The 21,144-nt window shown below is 38.8% G+C and overlaps 3 protein-coding genes across 4 annotated transcripts in view; 2 read left to right on the top strand and 1 right to left on the bottom strand.

Annotated features, from left to right (window-relative positions):
• itga10 (integrin, alpha 10) overlaps positions 1-8,144 on the top strand; it is a 33,603-nt gene extending 25,459 nt beyond the window's left edge. The window contains exons 15-30 of the mRNA XM_030157409.1: positions 327-457; positions 1,754-1,920; positions 3,338-3,480; positions 3,555-3,665; positions 4,070-4,155; positions 4,262-4,403; positions 4,518-4,610; positions 4,725-4,801; positions 4,919-5,008; positions 6,153-6,237; positions 6,317-6,430; positions 6,501-6,608; positions 6,697-6,810; positions 6,896-6,991; positions 7,742-7,855; positions 7,947-8,144. Coding sequence (XP_030013269.1) covers positions 327-457; positions 1,754-1,920; positions 3,338-3,480; positions 3,555-3,665; positions 4,070-4,155; positions 4,262-4,403; positions 4,518-4,610; positions 4,725-4,801; positions 4,919-5,008; positions 6,153-6,237; positions 6,317-6,430; positions 6,501-6,608; positions 6,697-6,810; positions 6,896-6,991; positions 7,742-7,855; positions 7,947-8,000 — 1,725 coding nt within the window. The 3' untranslated portion in view covers positions 8,001-8,144. The remainder of the gene's footprint in view (positions 1-326; positions 458-1,753; positions 1,921-3,337; positions 3,481-3,554; positions 3,666-4,069; positions 4,156-4,261; positions 4,404-4,517; positions 4,611-4,724; positions 4,802-4,918; positions 5,009-6,152; positions 6,238-6,316; positions 6,431-6,500; positions 6,609-6,696; positions 6,811-6,895; positions 6,992-7,741; positions 7,856-7,946) is intronic.
• Positions 8,145-8,225: 81 nt separating this feature from the next.
• On the bottom strand, positions 8,226-17,096 carry polr3c (polymerase (RNA) III (DNA directed) polypeptide C). 2 transcript variants are annotated; one of them, XM_030157411.1, is made up of 14 exons: positions 17,039-17,096; positions 13,812-14,109; positions 12,925-13,071; positions 12,247-12,511; positions 11,606-11,902; positions 11,402-11,508; positions 10,545-10,718; positions 10,234-10,285; positions 10,072-10,132; positions 9,821-9,971; positions 9,212-9,313; positions 9,039-9,088; positions 8,720-8,869; positions 8,226-8,644 (listed from the first exon to the last, which is right to left on the bottom strand). In XM_030157411.1, exons 2-14 carry the CDS (start codon positions 14,058-14,060, stop codon positions 8,560-8,562), a joined length of 1,890 nt encoding a protein of 629 aa, XP_030013271.1. In that variant the 5' UTR covers positions 14,061-14,109; positions 17,039-17,096; the 3' UTR covers positions 8,226-8,559. The 2 variants fall into 2 exon arrangements, with proteins under 2 accessions (XP_030013271.1, XP_030013270.1); XM_030157410.1 differs by having other exon boundaries at positions 11,402-11,506; positions 11,598-11,902.
• Positions 16,887-21,022, top strand: rnf115a (ring finger protein 115a). The gene is made up of 9 exons (XM_030158410.1): positions 16,887-16,910; positions 17,038-17,096; positions 17,335-17,389; positions 17,658-17,941; positions 18,020-18,088; positions 19,115-19,187; positions 19,281-19,374; positions 20,280-20,395; positions 20,903-21,022. The coding sequence occupies exons 1-9, from the start codon at positions 16,887-16,889 to the stop codon at positions 21,020-21,022; spliced, it is 894 nt and encodes a 297-aa protein (XP_030014270.1).
• The last annotated feature ends 122 nt before the right edge of the window (positions 21,023-21,144 follow it).

Consider the following 21,144-nt stretch of genomic DNA (forward strand, 5'->3'; position numbering starts at 1 on the left):
CACATCTCACTTAGGAAGAAAAATCTCCCATTAAACTCTAAGGAAATATTAATGTTTATATCTCAACTCAGCATGAACAGGACATCTTACAAGCTGTAGCCATGATGTCTCCCAATATTTTTGTCCATATAGTTATTAAACATTAATATTTCCTTAAAGTTAAATGCGAGATTTTTTCTTCCAAAGTGTGTTGCATGGTCTAAATATGTTGCATTTTGAACTTCTGTGTTCTTTGATGAATTACAAAAAACAGTAATACTACAACCTGGTGAATCACAGGTCGATCTAATCTGTCTGTTTTTGTTTTTGTCTCCCAATGTTTTCAGCGAATTCCAGGGTCATCAATTTCACCTTCCCTGCAGTATTTTGGCCGCAGTGTGAGTGCTCGGTTGGACTTGGATGGAGATCAGCTCATAGACTTGGCAGTGGGGGCACAGGGCAGCGCTGTAGTGCTCAGGTGGGTCGAGATTAATACCAGTATAAGTTTTAGTTTATTACTTAAGTCTGTGGAAGAAACTCCCCACAGAGAAAAAAGGAAAACAGTTTAACATTACATTATTATTATTAGTTAAAAGCTGTGTTTCCCAAACTTAGTGCTTACTTTTGTTGGGTCACAAATTTACAGCAGTAAATATGTAGCAACAATATTATATGTGATTTTTCTTGCTTAATTTAGACTTTAGAAATGTTATCTTCATCAAAGTCATGTGGATATTAACCCGCAAGGACCCAGCGTTACTTTTGTGTCAGTTCCCAAATGAATTTTTCTCTATATTTACCCGTCCTTAAGCGATTTATCACCATTTATTGTTATATTATCCTCTGCATTTTTTGTTTTTTCCATGAAAATCAAGTATTTTCCTACATGTAATTTGTTAATCATGTAGATGTTCATAATAGCTCAGATTAAAGTTGAGGATTATTATATCAAAAACAGAGAAAACTGAAGAAGTGACTTTCAGCAAATCTATCATTACCTGAACATAAAGACAATGTATTCATCTACTGTCATTGATCAAACTCCATGGGTTTTACTGGTGAATCAATGTTGTAGAAGATGACAGTGTTTCCACGTTCACTACGGAGCATCTGAATGTCCAAATGGGTCATATCTGATGACCATGAAAAGATGAGAAAATGCATTTTACACCAATTATTTACATGTATTGATTGGATTATTAGATGAACAGTTATTTAACATTTTACATCAGTAGATAGTTTTGGTCGAAAGTGGATGTTTGGATCTTTATGGGTTAAGTTATGGAAAGGTTTAACAAGATGAAAATGACCTGAAGAAGACAACAAGACAAAAAGCACAATAATTTGGACATGATGTAAAAGACACAAAATGATGAAAATGATGCAACAAGACTGACATGACGGGAAAGATGCAAAAAGATGAAAATGTCACAAAGTGAACAAAATTAAAATGATATTAGAGACGGATCAGGTCAAAAATGGTGTAGAAGTACAACTGGGTGATTGAATAAAAATATACAACTTATAACAATGTTTAAGCATTTTTTTCTAAATTTGTTCTGTAGGATACGCCATATTTCTCAAGCTGAAAAAGTTCGGTAACATTGGTTTAAAGGAAATTGCCATCACTTTTCTTGTAATTTTTAAGCCTACATGTATCTCATCTAAAAAGCCCCTCACTTAAAGGGATTCTTCTACGTGTTTAGTTATAACTGTTACATTTATAGATTGATTCTATTTTTTTTATCGGCTATACCTCCTCTCTGTCCCTCAGCTCTCGAAGCATCGTCCAGATCAACGTGAGTCTTTCCTTCCAGCCCCATTCCATTAACGTCATCCAGAAGACCTGCCAGAGGGGAGGCAGGGAATCGGCCTGTCTCAATGCCACCGCCTGCTTCACAGCCATCTCTCGCTCCCCTGGACTACACAGCAACAACTTTGGTATCTTTGTTTATTCATGACTTCGCTTGGATTTGTTGGTTTATTCAATAGGGACATTGCACATTAATAAACATTGCTGTAAATATAGATATTCTTCATCTGGAGAAGACAGATGTTAGAGTGGTGATAAAAAGTGGATAAACTGATTATACGATTCTGTGGGTCATTTGTGTATAAGCATGTAGAAACAATAATGATAAGAAAAGAGGGCCATGAAGCCACCGAAGGGTTGGCGGTTCGAATCCCCCTCTGTCCTAGTGCTGTTGTGTTCCTGGGCAAGACACCTCATCCTCCTTGCCTCCAGTGCTGCTACTCACACTGGTGTATGAATGTGTATGAATGTTCAGTGGTGGTCGGAGGGACCGTAGGTGCGAATTGGCAACCATGCTTCCGTCAGCCTGCCCCAGGGCAGTTGTGGTTACATATGTAGTTTACAACCACCAGAGTGACAGTGTGTGAGTGAATGAATAATGAATCCACGGTACGCACTTTAAGTGTGTGTTCATAGAAAAGCGCTATATCAATCTAATCCATTATTATTATTATTATTATTATTATTATTATTATACTGTATTAAATAAAATAAAATTTAAAAAAGCATATCACAGGACACCCACATGCCGCACAGAAGCTCATCGATTTGGAGAAGCACAGATATAAATACACATGCATATTATATACATCAGGGGTGCCAAACATTTGACTCTTGGACCTGCCCATAGTTCCTATCTAGCCCATGGGATGAATTTGTGAAGTGCAAGGATTATACTGAACTCAATTCAGTTCTAAACTCCAAAATTGTAATATTAATATGCCTGCGGCTAAATCGTTGTGCCTTTGCAGATCCACTGCAATCTGTAATGCACATGTATAATTGATAAGTTAAAGCATAATATTGTTAAAATTGCACTTGTGTTTCTTTTAAAAAGTCAGGTTTTTCAGGTTATTTACAATTTTTGTTCAAGGATTGTTCAAGTTTGTAAATGTCAACATTTTCATCATTTAATTTTACTTTTTTGCATGAAAACAAAGAGAATGCTTTGGAGTTCTCATTGTTTATAGGCTATTTTGCTGTTTACTGATCCAGCACCCCTCAGATCAAATTGGACTGTATGTGGCCTCTGAACTAAGATGAGTTGGACATCCCTGGCATACATAATACAAATAAAACCACAATAAGACACATGCAGGAACATGAGGGCAGACTGGGATGTTCAACACATAAACTCCATGGATAATATGGTCCAATATGGGCAGTAAATGAAATGTATGACTCCAATTCTATAATAGTTGTTGGAATATTTATCAAAAGTGAATAGAATAGACTTACTAGTAAAGCTGTAAGTGCTCTTGGACTCTCATGTTATTAAATTGAGAGTTTTCCAGTACTCAGTACGTTTACCTGCTCTCTTCTCAGAGTTGTGGATTTCAGCCATGTTGGATGACAGGAAGTCGTCGGCTCGGGCCCTGTTTGATGACAGCTCTCACAGACAGACGCAGCTGGCGGTCCGGGTTCAGACACAAAAGACCCTCTGCTACAACCTGCCCTTCCATGTCTATGTGAGTGTCTGTTAAACACCTTTAACCATGTGACAAAACTGCTTGACATAACTTCATCCGTTCGTTTTTAACAGGACACAGCGGACTACATCCGTCCAATTAGCTTTTCACTGAGGTTTAAGATTAACGACACAGAGAGTGGTCCAGTCTTGGATGAAGGCTGGCCAACTACGCTCAAGAAATATGTGAGTTGTTTTTGAATAAACATTTCTCCGTCAAGCATTCTGTCTATTTATTCTTTTATTTCTAAATTATTTTGAAGACACACTTTTCTCCCACTACTTTTTAGAGCTACAAAGAACAGATGATCTCTACTAGAGGATGCACTTGTTGAACAGTATTGGCAAGAGATCAGCAGTAGGACTGTTTTTAGAAGCCAACATTTTGTATTGGCTTTTATGATTTCTGCCAACAAATTCTTTAAGCAAGAGTTATCAGTTTTACTAACTGTCTGGGATACGTCCAAGATAAACAGATATAGATGTACTGCTACTAATCCCCTGATTTGTTAGATGATTTTCCAAAAAAACAAAACAAAACAAAACATGATCAGCTTTAATTCAGACATGCTCTTACATTTTATGCTCAGATCCCATTCTTTAAAGACTGTGGGGAGGATGACGTATGTACAACGGACCTGGTGCTTAATGCTCATATGGACATCTCTGGGACAAGGTACAGATGGTGATAATCCTCTGCATTATTTCCACTGTAATCTAACAATATGAGAGATTTACTAGTTGCTCAGTTTCAGGTAGTTTTCATTGTGTTTCCTCTACAGACAGAAGCCTTATGTGATCCGTAGCCCCCGTAGGCGTCTGGCGGTGGAGGTGCAGCTTCACAACAGACTGGAAAACGCCTACAACACCAGCCTGACGCTGCACTACTCACGCAACCTGCACTTCTCCAGCCTCAGCATCAGGGTAGACCAAACTACTACCACACACGCACCACCACGTTTCCATCACCAGCCACATTTACACACACCCGACAAAGAAAAAACATGATTTCTGATTCTCCACTTGCTTTTCCTGTAGGAGGACGCCCACTTTAAGATTGAGTGTACAGCACTTAGTGCCAACAGCCACTCTTGTAATGTGAGCTATCCAGTATTTCGCTCCCAGTCAAAGGTATGTCCACACTGGCAAAATAGCCACATCATGCTCTCGACTGAGCCCACTCATACTTCACATCCTCCAGGTAAGATGTGCCACTTCAACAGGCTCTTCTCTTCTTTGCTGCAGGTCAACTTTATGCTGGAGTTTGAGTTCAGCTGCACATCTCTGCACAGTCGAGTCCAGATGAAGCTCAATGCTGCCAGGTAGGATGTTAATGCAGCATGTTCTGCATATGTCACAAGTTAAACCATGGTACAGATACCCCTAAACACTTGGTTTTGAATGTTATTTTCACAAGTAACCATTTGAGTCTCTTACAGTGACAGTGTGGAGAGAGAGGAAACTTTGGGGGACAACAGTGTTCAGCTGCAGAGTTTTGTGCAATATGAACCAGACCTGTTTGTCAGTAGGTAAGTGACAACAAGAGCTGTTATAGACAACAAGAACAAAGACTAAACAAAGCTGTGAAAAAGTCGTGTTGTTACCTGAGATAGAAATGAAATAGAAGTAAAAACAGTGTAACATAAGTTAGAATTAAACAGAACTGCAGTTTTGTTTGTACTTAAAGTATATTTGATGTCATGCATTATTTAATCCTTCCATTTTCAGCTTATGAAAATATAAGGAAACAAGTGGTGCCAGGCGCAACAAACCCTGCCCCTCATATGTATTGTAGCTTATTTTGGCATCAATCCAGCTGATGTCATCATGTCTATGCATGTGCTGATGTCAGCATATCAATTGCCTCTATATATGTGCCAAGTTTGAAGTAAATTGAAACAAAACTGATGTTTTTTTTATAGACATTTGAAATTTCACCCATTATAAGTAAATGGAAAGAAAAAAAGAAGATTTAAAATTTCATTAAAAAAAATTAACTTTGACCTACTTTTCCCAAAATGTAATCAGTTCTATTCTGGGTCAATGGCAATCTATAACCTCAATTTGGTATGAATTCAACCAATAGTTTTGCTGCTAGAGTGTTAGCACACAAAGAAATGAAGAAAAAAACAGACCAAAACAATACCCCTTGCCTCCCCTTCGGGGGGCGGAGTAATAAGGATTTCCTCAAAATACCCAAGAAACTAAAACAGTACAACTGCAGTCAGGTCCATAGGTATTACACAGAGACACAAATGTTGTAATTTTGCCTCTGTGCGTCACCAGTGGAACTGAAATAAAGCATGAACGTTGTGACTGAAGTACTTTAATTCAAGGTATTCAACAAAAATATTGCATTAATCATTTAGGAATTACAACCATTTTTATACAACATCCCTCCATTTTCAGGGGCTCAAAAGTAATTGGACAAACTATGATCGTTATAAACATGAATAGTATTTTTAATACTTTGCAGTCAATAACTGCTTGAAGTAGTAAATGAAACCGTAATTATCCCAAGTACCTATGCACTGATCATAAACTGAGTGGAAGACCATGTAATAATAAAAGCCAATGAATGGTTTAGAATTGTACTAACTCTGGTAAAATCACGCACATTTACCTTTTAGTGAAGATACTTTGCTTTGTGTTCATGTGTTTTTTCTTTTGCAGTGACTCTAATTTGAACCGTTATGAGGTCCATCCTACTCGATCTGTGTCAGAGGGAATCGGACCAGAGTTCTACACACACCTCAGGGTAATAAGAAATGACTCGCATGCAAAAACGAATAAACGTGATGATGTCAGAATTAGACAGTATGTGTCTGTGTGTTCAGCTGCAGAATCTGGGCTGTTATTCTGTGAGTAACGTGGAGCTGAGGCTGCTCCTGCCCTCAGTGGCTGCAGGAGACACAGTCTTCATGACCGTCACTGATGTCTCCTCATACAATGTGAGTACTACCTCTGTGTGGGGGTCCACCTCTGTTAGACCATGGCTGACACATTTATCCTGTCCCCCAGGCCACAGGGGTGAACTGCAGCGTGCTCAGTGACCTGACCCAGCTGAAGGGCAGACAGAAGGACGTACGACCGCTCCATCCCGAAGACATGATGCAGAATGACGTTCTGGTGAGGCACTGGCAGCCCTGCAGCGACTGACCTCAGCAGTGGCATGAGCACACATGTTAATACACTGTACTTGTGTGTTTGTGTCCAGAACTGCAGCAGATCATGGTGTACAGAAGTTGTGTGTGAAGTCCAGCAGCTTCTGAAAGGGCAGGCAGCTGTCATACGGGTCAGCCGCAGAGTCCATGATGACTTTTTCCGAAATGTAAGATACACAACACACACTTTATGGCCTAGTTTCACTGACCTATGACTTAACCATTCATCATCAACTCTGTATCTCTCTGCAGGCAAAATACAAGTCAGCAAAAATAATAGGTGCCTACCAGGTCACAGCTCAGGAAACGAACCTCATCACTTTGGGCACAGGAACAGTCTGGAGGGAGGTAATACAACGGAGGGACTGACAGGGACCAATGCCACCTTATAAAACGTCATTTTAGTTACTGAAAAATATATTATAAATAGGGAGTAACACGTTTTAACACAGGGCTCATGGGATTGTGGAGGGTTTAGGTGCCACAGTAGCTTTTAGTTAGATGTCTAAAAGTTATGCATTTCTGCATAATTTTGGACCTACTGTTTAGATAGCATAATATTAGTTAATATCTCAAAGAAAGGGGTTCTTTGTAACAGTTATCTGATGAAATCAACAAACACCTTTTCAATTTAACAAATAATAAACAACACCCACTGAAAAGGAAAGAAAAAGGTTACTTTTAAGAAAAAAATTAACACTCAAGGCTATAAGGTGTCTTTTTACTCCAGTTTTTTCTGTCTGTGTTGTGTCTTTGTCTGTAAAACTGTAACACTTTCCACAAAAAAGTACAGGTAATTAATTATAAGCAGGAATGTATACAACTAAAATAAACTCAAATGCAGCTTACATTAAAACCTGACGATGTTGAAATGTGTATTTTACACTGATTGTAATAAGTTTGAGCATAAATTTTAAAAAATGCACAAAGCAAACTTCAACATAAAACATATTAACAGAAACTGTTAAAATTTTTACTGTAAAAATGGTAAAAGCCCGAGGTTCTGTTTAGGTTAAATGTTTATATATTTTAAATACAGTGACGTACTTTTCCACTGAGGAGGTAGAATAATCCTTGTTTTCACTTGTTTTTCTCCAGACAGTCCTGGAGGTTCTGAAAGGCAGAGCTATTCCCATTTCACTCTGGATTCTGATTGGTAGCATCATTGGAGGTTTATTGCTACTGGCTCTTATCATTTTTATATTATGGAAGGTATTTCATGTTAAATTTCATTGACAATTGATTGTGGAAAATATGAGCATTTGTGAAGGGCAGAGTCTCAATTTCACTCACTTCTTGTCAGCTGGGGTTCTTCGCACGGAAACACAGAGGAGAGGATGAGAACCATGAGGAGTGAACCTGACTTGAACAGACAGCAGTCACCAGACATGCTGACCACCAGATGAGTCAAGTCCACGTCCAGGCACACCGAAAGTCCTGGGATGGGACTTGAGGCCAGGTCCTCCAGGACCAAAGACAGCATCACGAGGGTCCAACAGAAATGCACTACCCACTATTTCTAGGGTCGGGAGCACTTACTGTAAATAATCTTTTTCTAATTTTAAGAATAAACATACGTGTATTAAACCACACTTCTTTTTATTTAATATACAGACACTTCCATGGTTTTGCATTTCAGATGTTCACTTTGCCTTAAGTTTGTTCAACAGTTTTGTGTTTGTTCTTTACTGAAATTAAAAGTTTTAAAAAGATGCATTCTAGTAGAACTTTATTCATCTGTTGGTGCATGAAATAAAAAACAATAAACATATAAGCACATTTTATTCCACCTCAAACAGAAACACATCAAACATACAAACTATAAAACAGTTGCACTTTCCAGCACTCATGCAGAAAAGTGAAGCTAATTATTTAGAAGTACTACGGGTGCATTGTAACACTTGAATCTGGGACTCTCAGGCTGTGGAGGTGGCAGTAGAGCTGACGTAGGCTTCTAGTAGAAACATGGTTTCATCTACCTGGTTCTCTGCTGAATCTAACCTGAAGGGAGACGGACAGTCAAAAAAACAGTAAAGCTGACAGTAGAAACTGAGAAGTGTTGATGCATCTTCTTACTTGTTAATGTGAAGCCGTAGAGATTCCAGCTGTTGTTTTTCAGGAGCGGTGATCATTTCTTCGACCTCTGTCAGTTGTTCCGGCTCAGCACCACTGACCTGCAGAGACGCCAGGATGGCCTCGATTCTCTGGGATTTCTCCAACAAACGCCTGCCAGACAAACACAAAACCAATCAGCTTATGAAACCCCCAGTCAAGCCATTCATCTGTCACACTACTGTGAGCTCTGGACAACCATGATCATGAGAAACCAGTTGGTTTGCAGTGGCAGGTCTACACAACAAATATTACGGGTATGGAGTCCAGATGATGCACTTACTTGCTCTCTTTGGTTTCAAACAGTCGTCTTTCTATGAGGTTGGCCACTGTCTGCATGCACAACAAACAAAAAAAAACATCCAGAAGCAACACTTTAACAAGGATACCGCAAACAGAAAAGATTGATGCTATTTTTCTTTTGCCATCCAGAGTTGGAAAATCATTTGGTTTTACCTTGTAGCAGTTCTGCAGCAGCATTCTCGCAGTGGGGAGCTGGTTGACAGTGTAAAGATAGAAGGTACGAGAGGGAGCGTAGTCAGGAGTCTTTGGGATTTCCTTAAGGGGACGAAATATAGTGGCTATTTAGAGATAATGAGTGGGAAGATTAAGTAATAAAAAGTAGGACTGCTGCTTTTAATTTGCTGGCTCCAGTTATCTGATGAATCTCTGGTTCAACTGCCAAACAGTTACTTACGTTCTTACTGCGTCATTGCCCAAACATGCAGCTACAGTTCTACAGATCTAATTCTTAAAAAGATTTCTCATTGATTTAGTACATCTTACAGACACATGCCAGACAATTAACAAAGGGAGTTTTTGGACTCTTGCTTTCCTTCTTTTCAGGCACAATATTAATGCTGCAGAAAATAGCACTGAACAGTTTTTTTTCCCCATCAACTTTCATCTTACTTTCACTGCTAATAAACTGTAGATGTGAACAATGTGATCGGGGCTCATCAAAATAAAACATATAGTATGCTCTGGCAACAAGCTGTGATATATGTTACAATAATCCTGCTAAGAATGAACACTAATGAGCATCTTCACATGGGAGGTACGAACCTGAAGCTGGACCAGGTTCTGTGACAACAGTGTGTAGAGCATGTCTTTGGCCTCCTTGGCAGGAATCATCGCAAAATCCTCCACCTGCTTCTGCTCCAGGTGACGTTTCCTTAGCAACAGACGAAAGATACGGGCCGACCGGGAGCCAAATCTGTTGATAGATAATCATTACCAACATATAAATAAATGAACAGCAAGTTCTGATGGAGGGATGTAGTAGTGTGTAGTATATGTGAAACACACAGGTTTACCTCTCCTGTACTGCAGACTCAAGTGTGGCTCGGGCCAGATTGGCAAGAGCTCTGTGCAGATCTGAGAGGTGGGTCAAGAAAAGCATCTTTGTGTCCAAACATTCTAAGTCACCTAGCAGTGTTTGACTCCTGAAAACACACCCAAGCATGAAAAAAGGATACTGACAACAAACATCCCTCCTCCACTCTCACCGGCCTTCCCCACAAACTCCATCTAGTAAATAATAAAAAAAGGAGTTGAGCTTCAACACACTTCTTATGGGAAAACAATTAAAGACCCTGGTGCCAAAAGTACTGATGTCACATTTTTGGACAATTCAAGTTGAGTACATAAACATGTTTTATTTATTTAGCTAAGTCCACCCTATAAATAATTTTAACTGACTTTTTTTTTTTTGTGACTTCAGTACTTTTAGCACCAGGGTCTTCAAATGAGGCGGTATAATGTGATGCGAGTCTTGCAGGAGTGGTACCGGATCGTCCACCAGCAAGGTGAGGTACTGATCTAAGATGGGTCTGAGGATGTTGTAGCTGGCTGGGAGGGACCTGAAGATCTCATTGGCAGAGAGGGGCTTTGTGCAGGTGGCTGAGGGTGAAGTCGTCACTTCGCTCATCCTTAACATGGTCCTTACTATCTCACTGCAAGTCTGAAAGGATTTATTCATTAGAATCATTAAAACTGTATATATGACTACAATTATTAATTTTACTAAAGAAAACATACAAACTAAGAGGTATCAATAGCTTACATGGCTGCTTTCTTTTATGATAGTGTTCCAGTTTGGACTGTAGCACATTAGCTAAGCACTTTAATGATTAACACAACTGTAGAGAGTGTTGTATGACTTTAGACTATACATGATTAATTATAGATAGGTAGTAACAAAATACAAGTACAAAACAGTCTCCTTACTTTAGTTATTATGCAGTTGTGGGGAATTATTGATTATTTTTTTTTATCAATTAAAACATATTGCAATCTAAACTGATGAGACAATAACACAGAACAAATATGATCCTGTGGTGTATCTCAGTGTAGATCATACAAGACGAACATAAGATAAAAGCAATGCAACAAGATAAAACACACATGGGAATGATACTTTACTGTAAAAAAAAGGCATCATTGTGTTTCGAGTTCAGCTACTGGAATTGAAAACTATTTTGCACATTGGGCATAATAAACTTTGTATTTACTCTTAAAGTTAATAAATCAACTGAATTAGAGCACTGAGAACTGAATTCACTTCCTTTCTTTAAATAAAAACTTAGTATTCCTCCGTAAGTGACACCTGTGCAAGTCAAATCTTTAGAAATAATCCTTATTCACCTGGTCTAGTTTGTTGGCTACAGCGCTGATGACTGCCTGGTCTCTGAAGTGGAGATGGAACCTCTCAAAATTCACCTGCCAATAAATCCCCTCATCACCGTGTGTCTGAACAAAAAATACAAGACAGATGTTTATAGATGAGTTACTGCAATACTGTGGCCAGTATTAACACATTCAGGTGATGTGTTAGAATTACCTCTGGATCCATTTTAGCCTTCTTTGCACTCTTTTGGTCCTCTCCATCGTCACTGGAGTGGCGGCGTTTGCCTCGTCCTATAAGCGTAATATGAGGCACTTTGTAGCAGTCGGGGAAACTCTCCGGTGTGAGTAAGGCGGTGCTAGCTGGTGTACCAGGCGTAGCTGGGGTAGATGGAGTAGGTGGAGAACCACTGTCTTTTGTGTTTCTTGCTCCCCCCATTGGAGGGCAGCGCTGAAGAAACTGGGTTTCCACCAGTTTGGAGAAGGCAGAAGTTACTTCACTGTAATCCATACTGCGACCCTCTACAAAAAGACAAAGAAGCCATGAGTGACTGAAAGTAACCAGTACACATTTTTTTTAAATTCAACAACTGTGTATGTATATCCTTTGTTTAACTAGATGAAATTAATAAATGCTCAAATTCACTTTTACAAAATCAGCAAATCAAGGAAGCATTATTAAAAAGTAAAAGTTTTGTACAATAAGTCAATCTTACCATATAATTCGTAAACAGCATTTACTTGTCCTGCCTGATTTCTGTTAGTTCAAACCCTTACAGCAAACTAAAGTTTTCTGTGTCTAATAGCTACTATAATCAGAGAGACATTCATGTTTTCTGTAGAATACCAGTGATACAAAGCCTGACCTTCCATGTTCTGTGTGAGTCGGTCAGCGACGGTCTTAACTGTGCTGCTCATGGTCATGTGACCTCTCTGCAGTAACTCCTCTATGATGAGCTCTCCAGTGTCACCGTACAGTGTTTTGGCTGTGTAGATGTACCGCGGATAGCGTAGAATTCTCAGAATCCGATCACCGCTGGCCTGGTACTCAGTGGGGCATCCGGGTCCTTTACGACCAGAGCGAAAGTTACAGGCCCCATGTTGTACAAGCACACACAGGGACTTTTTCACCTACAATGACACAGAAAAGGTGTTTTATTCATTGTTAATCAGGTTAAGCAAGAAAATAAATTAAATGTTCCTCATCAAACATGCTCAAGTTTTATGCATTTTAGTAGAGGAAAAAATAATTGTGTGAAGACATGTATCATGTTTCTTCTGTGTATCAAGGTTTTTTTTTTCTCCCAAAATACTGTTTATTTTAATCACAGTTGAGTGTAAAATAATCATGTAATTAAAATACATGTGAACAGAAACAGTGAAGAAAAGCAGAATATTCATGAGAAATACACAAAGGTGATGTATCCACAACATAATACAGATATAACAGGAACATACAACAGATATACAGGATATATTATATAACGTTACCATCATGGAAACATGCTGATATGAAACAAAATCTAGAAATAAGTGGGTGTTACCAGGTCCAGTGGGAGGCCTGTTTCATGAATGATAGTTCTAAGATTCTGCGCTCCACTTCTGAGCAGGTGTGTTCCCACTTTCTCCACCACTTCTCCAAAATGCTCTCTCAGCAGAAGACCACAAAGACGCACCTCCTGGGCAGTCATCTGCACAGACAAACACAGATGGTCTTACAACTACACTCAATGTACTGGACAAATCCAACCAACACAAAGATACTGTAGAAATCATCACATATTTACAATACATTTATTTTTGCTATATAAACATTTATCAAACTCATATATTATTGACAATTTGGAAGAGTCATTTTTATATGATAAGCACTGACTGGCTTTGAGATCATATAGGAAAAATCGCAATCAGAGAGTTTTTTGCATCATGATGTTAGATACAGTCACTGAACAGCAAACTGCTGATATATTGCTCTACATGGCACTGCTTGCTACTTTGAACCTCTAAAGGAGATTGCAAGGGGAAAAGCATAAGGATGAATTTTATGCGAATAATGTGTATTATATTCTGTTGGAATAACGCAAACATAAAATGTGGATCCTGCAGCTTCAAACTGAGCTTCAAACAACACTGAAGTTGCTTTAAAATCCACAGGCAGACTAGTCGTCTGCTCAAAAAAAAAGAAAAAAAAAAAAAGAAAAAAGAAAAAATTACATTTTCAGTAGTGTGTGACAACACATATCAGTTGACTTACAACTATTCATTAATAATCATTGTTCATAAACAGGTACTTTTAAAAACACGGTGCCAAAACACAGCAGGAAAACTTGACAGGAATTAACAGAGGCTAAACACTAAGGCTAAGCACTTTACACGCAGGACTGATTAATGTTGACATTTCACACTTTCATTTATAAGTATTTCTACTAACCTTTCCGATAGACAGGAGTAAGGAGGTCCTCTCTTTTAAACATACCACTGATGAGAGTCTAAACACATGCGGCTCAGCTGACAACACACACACTTCCGCTACTCCATTTCGCTCGCTGTGATTGGCTGGTTTGAGCCGCGGTGCATGCCGGGCTGGAGGCGGACGACGGGCTTCAGATTGTGGAGGACCGACGTCAGTGTTTGTGCTGGTCTGGGGAAGATGGCGGAGGCTGCGGCTGTTCCCCCGCATCGGTTTTTCTGTCACTGTTGTAAGGGAGAAGTAAACCCCAAACTCCCGGTAAGGTGAACCTTTTTCCCTCTGTATTGATCACACCCTCCCGCTTTAAACGACTGCTTGTCAACTCAGCTTTTCTTTTAAAAACCGATTGTTTCGCTTGCTTGCTACAGCTAAATCGAGGCTAACCAGTTAGCAGTTAGCGGGGTTTGTTGTTGTTAAGTCACTAAATAAACTCATGACAGCCGTAAAATTCTCTGTCAGAATCACACATTTCAACAAGATGTTGGCAAGTTCGTTAGGCTTATGTGTTTGAGACACTTTTGTTAAATTACCGTTTTTCAAGCCTTTGCATTGACAGCTCGGAGATATGGTGTTTTGCACAAAACAACACAAACAGCTGAGAGGAAGAAGGTTTGTGCTAATACGATTTAATCTCACAGACATTGTAAAAAGTCACTTGGTGAAAGATATTTTGTTTTCGTTTTCAGTTGACATTCCTGCTGATACGTATTTTGTTGCGCTGTGGGGATTTTCGGGACATCACATTTTTACTTTCAGTTTTCAAGTCAAAAGTGACAGCAGTGTAAAATACAGAGCGAGACATGGCTCATATCGTAAATTACATCTTTCTTCTCAGTTTGCATTTAACATATTTATTTTGCATTTCTGTCGTGGGATTTTCTGTTTGAATACATTTGTCATGTTATATCCTATAGAAACATAACATAGTCAATGTAATCAGCCTGACATCCATGTATCCATATAAAATGCAGTATTTGGTTAAAGTGTTTCACAGATGTGTTAACTGACTTTATTTTGTTGTTTTAGTGATTTCTTGATTGAAATACTAATGCCATTCTTGCAGAAGGATCTGTATGTTATACCGTAATTCATTAGTGGCGTTAGAAAACTATCTATTTAATTTTTTTTTTAACAAGCAATTTTCCAGATTTTTCTAGATCCAGCACCTCAAAGGAAAGACTGACTTGTGTTTATATATTTGAGTTTGTATGAAACTGACATGTAATTGACCAAATAATTTAGTCCACAGTGGAAAAACATGATCATTTCCCAAGGAAAATACTGAAATGGTCAGTTTTTCACATTTGTTAAAAATGACAAGTCATATAAAACTGTAAGTATGAACAGAGTGTATGTTCTGATCAATGAAGTCATTAAAAGAAATGGTCTGATAACTTTTGTTGTTTAACTGAATGCTTAAAATTTTGTAAGATTGAATACTTCTTTAATCATATGGCCAAGATGGGTAATTCCAGCCTACTTCGTCACTGACTCTAAACTGGCCTGCTTGTCTCAGACACATTCAATCCTGTGGCATGTTTTCACTGAGCCAAGTGACTACAACACCCGAATATATCACCTCACACTACTATATCCCAAGGAGCTTGTCCCAGTCATGTATCCATTTATGCAACAAATAGAATAACCTTTTGGTGACCTGTGACACCCAATTCACAGGAGTAGATTTGGGTTAGTTAAATTTTCTGAACTATTCTGATCACAATCTTTTGACCTATTTGTGTGTTAAATTATCATGTAAATATGATTGTGCTCTAATAAGGATGCAGTAGTAATATTCAGATCGCCAAATAAAATCAATATTTTCCAACATTTAAATAATACAGACTATGAAATAAGTAGTGGTGCCTTTTGTCCCCAAGGTTGAGAAATTCTTTCCATAGTGAAGGATAACTTGCATGTGTTGTATCTATAAACATGTAGGAGTGTTTTCCCCTTTCTATTTGAGCTGGCTTTGAAACACAGAAAATTGTAGGTGTGGTTGGCAGACCAGCTTTACCTCCTGGGTTGCATTCATAAAACTCTGGCTGTCATACAAATCAGACTGATATTATCCCTACAAACACAGGCTGACATAGTATTCTTTTATGGACTTGGCTATAAAGTAATAATGGCTTTACAATGTTATGATTCCCTTCAAGGGGAACAGGGTTCTGCATTAATAATTTTTTTTTTTCACTTAGTTGGGAAAGTGCATCACAAATCTTTTCACCCAAAATAAGTTTTTACTTGGTCCTATACAGACTCTTTTATTATGGCACTCCAGTGATGTTTGTAACAACTCAAACATAAGTCATTGTTTTGCCCATATCTTGCAAATCCATCACCATTCAACTAAACTCCTTTTTCAGGGTAATGGAAATGTTCATTTACACTGACCTTATAAGCCATATGGTTTTACATATACAGTAGGCTGCTACTAGGTTTCTTGTTGTAGCAATAAAATAATGTCCATACATATACAATTTTCAGTCTCTGTATCAATATATGTACGACTGGAAAATATAGGGAAAGTGTAAACAGCATACAAAACAAAAATATACATCAGAAAACTATGGGTATTACAGAAGCTTTATGGTATTATCCGGACAGAGAAAATAATAAAGGATAGCCCAAGTGTAAAGAAAAACTGTGGGATGCTCTTCAGAAGGCACCAGATTATATACAACTTACAGGAGGTCAACCCAAGAGAGTTCAAGATGTACGAAATCCAAAGGTCACACAAGATCACATGAAATACTGACCTTTAGGCTACCTGAAGGAGCCATTTAATTCTATTTTATGCATTGTAATACTGTGACATATTTCCAGCATTTTCTTGTTGTAGCTTAATAAAAGACTGAGAAATGCAAAAACAGGAGTTGTAAAGGCAGCCTAAGACTTTTGCACAGTACTGTAGACACAGAAGTTCACTTGTTGGTTATTATAATCATTGACTCCCCATAAGGTTACATTAAAAATTAATTTTTCACCACTTGTTCAATCAGGCAAGTGAGTTCCCAGATCCACTAACCCGACATGGCAATTGCCTCTAGTAACCAGGCAACCATTACTCTTGATCCCTAGGATGCAGGATATGGCTGTCAGGACCCAACTCTATTCCTCCAAGCCTTTGGATTCAGATATGTACAGTCCTGTGTGTCTAAGATGTTGTCTTGACTTTTTCCAGGAATACATCTGTCCAAGATGTGATTCAGGGTTCATAGAGGAAGTAACGGAAGATTCCAGGTAAGAGATATTTTGTTTTAGTTCAGAAGATGTAGCTCACTTTAGACAACCTGACGTCTCTTATACTGTACCTGGGCAGACAGACTGTTGTGCCTGCTTTTCCAAAATACTCATGTTGTATTATCTTTAGCCTCACTGTGCAGCTTAATCCCCGCTTAATACTATACTTGTGCACAGAACTCAATATGTGCTGCTATTAATGTGTCTTTTGTCTCCTTGTGCTCCCTTGTTTCCCCAGTCTCCTAGAGGGTGGTGCTAATGGGATAGATGAGACAGCCACACAGTTTGCAGAGGTATGAGCTAATTAGAGGATTTTTGGGGGGAGTACATAGTGGGTAAAGGGACTGTAATGATCTGTAATTATTGTAAGTAATTGTGACTGACCGTCTTTCTTCTCCCTCCTCATTTTTCTTTGGCTGTCATTTATTTTTTTCCCCTTTCTCTCCTCTCTTTCATTTTTGTTTTTATGTTTTTTTCCCTGCCTGCTTTCTTTTCCTAACAACACAATTTTGTCTGAAAATCGACTCCTTCATACTGTACCCACCTCCTCCATCTCTCCAGTTATGGCACCTGCTGTTGCTGGAGCGGCCATTCACGACAGACAGCGACAACCCAGACTCAGAACCCCGGCTACCTGGTGGGCGCCTGGGGGGCCTCAGTGACCTGGGAGGGTTGGGAGCTGGACCAATCGGAGGATCAGTCCCAGCAGGCCTTGGGGGACCAATGGGGGGTCTATTAGGAACTGGGGAACACTGGGGGCCTGCACGTATCCCCCGCCTGCACAGCCAGAGGAGATATCGATCCAGAGGCAGCAGTAGACCAGACCGTTCACCTGCTGTAGAAGGGTGAGTAACAGACTGGTACAACCGTGGTTCATCCACTTATCCACCCACTTTGATTAAATTTCCCTTGTTGTTTTACAGGATTGTACAACAGTTTCTTGCTGGTCTTTTTGCCAACTCCGGAGTCCCTGGCTCACCTCCCCTCTCATGGTAAGGATGACTGTGTATTGGCAAGCCCCTAATGATATATGTGTAATGATGTAGAGGTTACACTTTTATATATGTTGTGATGCATCAAGCAAGGCTAGAAGAAAACCAAATTGTATAAAGGATACCACCTTATGCATGCCACATATCTAAAAGTAACTTTTTCATGCAGTCAGGCCAGAAGGAGCCAAGTACTGACAATAGATTATAACACTACACACTAAATGAACTGTGCACCATTTAGTGTTGCATGTAAATTACAAATTAAAAATAATTGCAGTGTCACAAAACATAATATTGTGATACTTAAATTAGGGTTCTCACGTGTTCTGCAAAACCTGGAAAATGACTGGCCAATTTTCCAGTCATGGAAAACATCTGGAAAATGAGGAAAAAGGTCAAATGTCCTGGAAACAGTTAAGTTATCCTGGAAAATTATTTATCCTCCCCCTGCCTTGTGACCTTGTGTGCCTATAACTGAGATGAAACAAAGGAAATTCTTTTTCAGTGATTTATTGAAAATATACAAATATGTTAAGAGGAAGTGCAGGAGAGAAAGTAAGAGACAAGTGAAAGCTGAGTTGGGAATTGTCTAAATGGACATTGTAACTCCAGATTGTTATGCTAATCAAGTGCTGCGCTGTAATCTGTGTGTTTGCATTATTCTATGATACATTTGTCATAATTATTTTTCATAGATAAATTATAGCCATAGACTGAATGTCAAATGTCTGAGTAATAAACATAGAAACAATCTGGGTAAATGCATGTTACAATTGTAGAAAAGAACACTTCCAAACAATGAGGGAGACAGGGGAATGCATTAGTGTATGACGTGGTAACTTGTCTCTGTAGAGGCTGAAAATGTCCTGGAAAATAATTTCAGGGAAAGAGTGGGAACCCTGTTAAATGTGTTGATGTTTTCTTACACCGCTAACTGTAAGGTGATTTTAGATTTAAACTGAACAACTGCTGAGTGTTATTTCAGTCATATTTCTTAATAGCTTGTGGTTTCTGTGTGTCTTAAAGGACAGGGATGCTGCACTCTAATCCAGGTGACTACGCCTGGGGCCAAGGAGGGTTAGATGCTGTGATAACACAGGTAAAGAACGTTAACTTGATGCCAATTTTATGTTCTTGCCACTGTTTAAATCTCTCTTGAGTTGATAAATGTTTATGTGTACTGTGTGTGAAGTTACTAGGTCAGTTGGAAAACACGGGACCTCCTCCAGCAGAGAAAGAGAAGATCTCGTCTCTTCCAACCGTCAATATTTCTCAGGAACAAGCAGGTCAGTTGCTTCTCTTTTTCTCCCACTGCTGCACTATGTTCTCCTCCAGTTACAAATTTATGCATTTCTTCTGACTGTGACTGGAGTTTCATTCCCTTTATACATATGTAGATCAGTCAGTGGAATATACCTGTATGTTGTCCAGATATGTAGCAATAAAATGGCGATATAAATATCAACATCACATCTTCTGATCATAATGCATCATAGAAATTAGTACATGTGAAGATGAGTGGGAATGTGAGTGAATGAATAATGGGTCAATAATTGAAGGGCTTTGGGTGCCTTGAAAAGCACTATAGAAATCCAGTTTATTATTATTATTATTAGTAGTAGTAGTGATAGTAGTATTTTTTTATTTTCATTATTGGACATCTGTCATACTGTGGATACAACCTTGTTTAGCTATGTTCATGAATATATAGAAATAATGTTTATGTACTATCGCCACCTGCCATAGAAGCCTGCATAAAATGACATTAACAGCATTTTGTTTTGCAATTTTTGTTCTGGAAATATTTAGATCAACTTCCTCTTCTGAGTATCCTGTCCCATTTTGTTGGTTTGCCTGGTTTGATAGCTCTGCCGCCCAGCTTTAGCAGCACTTTTGTTAACTGGCTTATTTGGATGAATGACAGACAGTATCTTTTTCCCCAGGCCTTGAGGCATCTTTTGACTCATTCTGTATATTTAGTCATTACTGTGGCCATGCTTAGTTTCCTTATCTTAAATTCCCTGCCAGCAGATTTTGTAATGCAGACATAGCTTTGGTTCTAATTATCTGATGAATATGTTATCAGGAAATGTTGCTGTGCAGTGAATTTCAGTCCAAGACCATCTCATGTGACTTAGAGTATTGATATTAGATAAATGTTAAAAACCTCACCTTTTCATCTCTCCTGTAGACTGCTGTATGGAATGTCCAGTGTGCAAAGAGGACTTCGCAGTGGGAGAGCCTGTCAGACAGCTACCCTGTAACCACTTCTTTCATTCAGACTGTATAGTACCGTGGCTGGAAATGGTGAGTCACAGCAAAGATTTGTAGAATAATGATGAACACCCTCAATGACATACTATTGTTTTGATTCACAGCACTCATTACTCTTTAAGATTAAGTATATTTAAAGAAACCTTGCTCACGTACTATAGCTATCTGGTTTTAACTATAGAATTCATGCAGAATATTGAAATGACTGCATGAGCTGTTTCTAAATTCACTTGAGTTAACATACTTATGTAAGATTATTTTACCCATGTTAGTGTCCGTAAGCTTAGTTTGAGATGTGGGGATGACTTTGCTCCAGTGCTGAGTCTTTCATGTATTAAGTGCTGCAATAGCTTTTTTGTTGCTACTTGACTAAAATGTAGGTATATTTGCTTGATTTTGGACCCTTCATTATTACAGTAGTTCAACAATAACTGAAAGAAGTGTTCTTTCATGGATAATTAATGCTGTAAATGTCAAACAACAACCTGATTGTTAAACATAAAGCTGATGTTGCCTGCACCATGTTCTATTGCCACACAGCACGACACATGTCCAGTGTGTAGGAAGAGTTTGAACGGAGAAGACAGCAGCAGCCAGCCCCCGTCAGAGTCCCCATCCCTCTCCATGGACCCTCGCACACAGGACAGATGGTCCTTCTGAGACACCTGTCTCATCCCCTGGTTCTCCTCACCCACATCCAATAACACGAGAAGACAAAACACTTCTCACCTTCCTCTTTTCATCCCAGTTGCAGTCATAATCATCTCGATCTAAGTTTTGTT

This window comes from Sphaeramia orbicularis, chromosome 16 (genome assembly GCF_902148855.1).
Source record: "Sphaeramia orbicularis chromosome 16, fSphaOr1.1, whole genome shotgun sequence".
In the NCBI taxonomy this organism is placed as follows: domain Eukaryota; kingdom Metazoa; phylum Chordata; class Actinopteri; order Kurtiformes; family Apogonidae; genus Sphaeramia; species Sphaeramia orbicularis.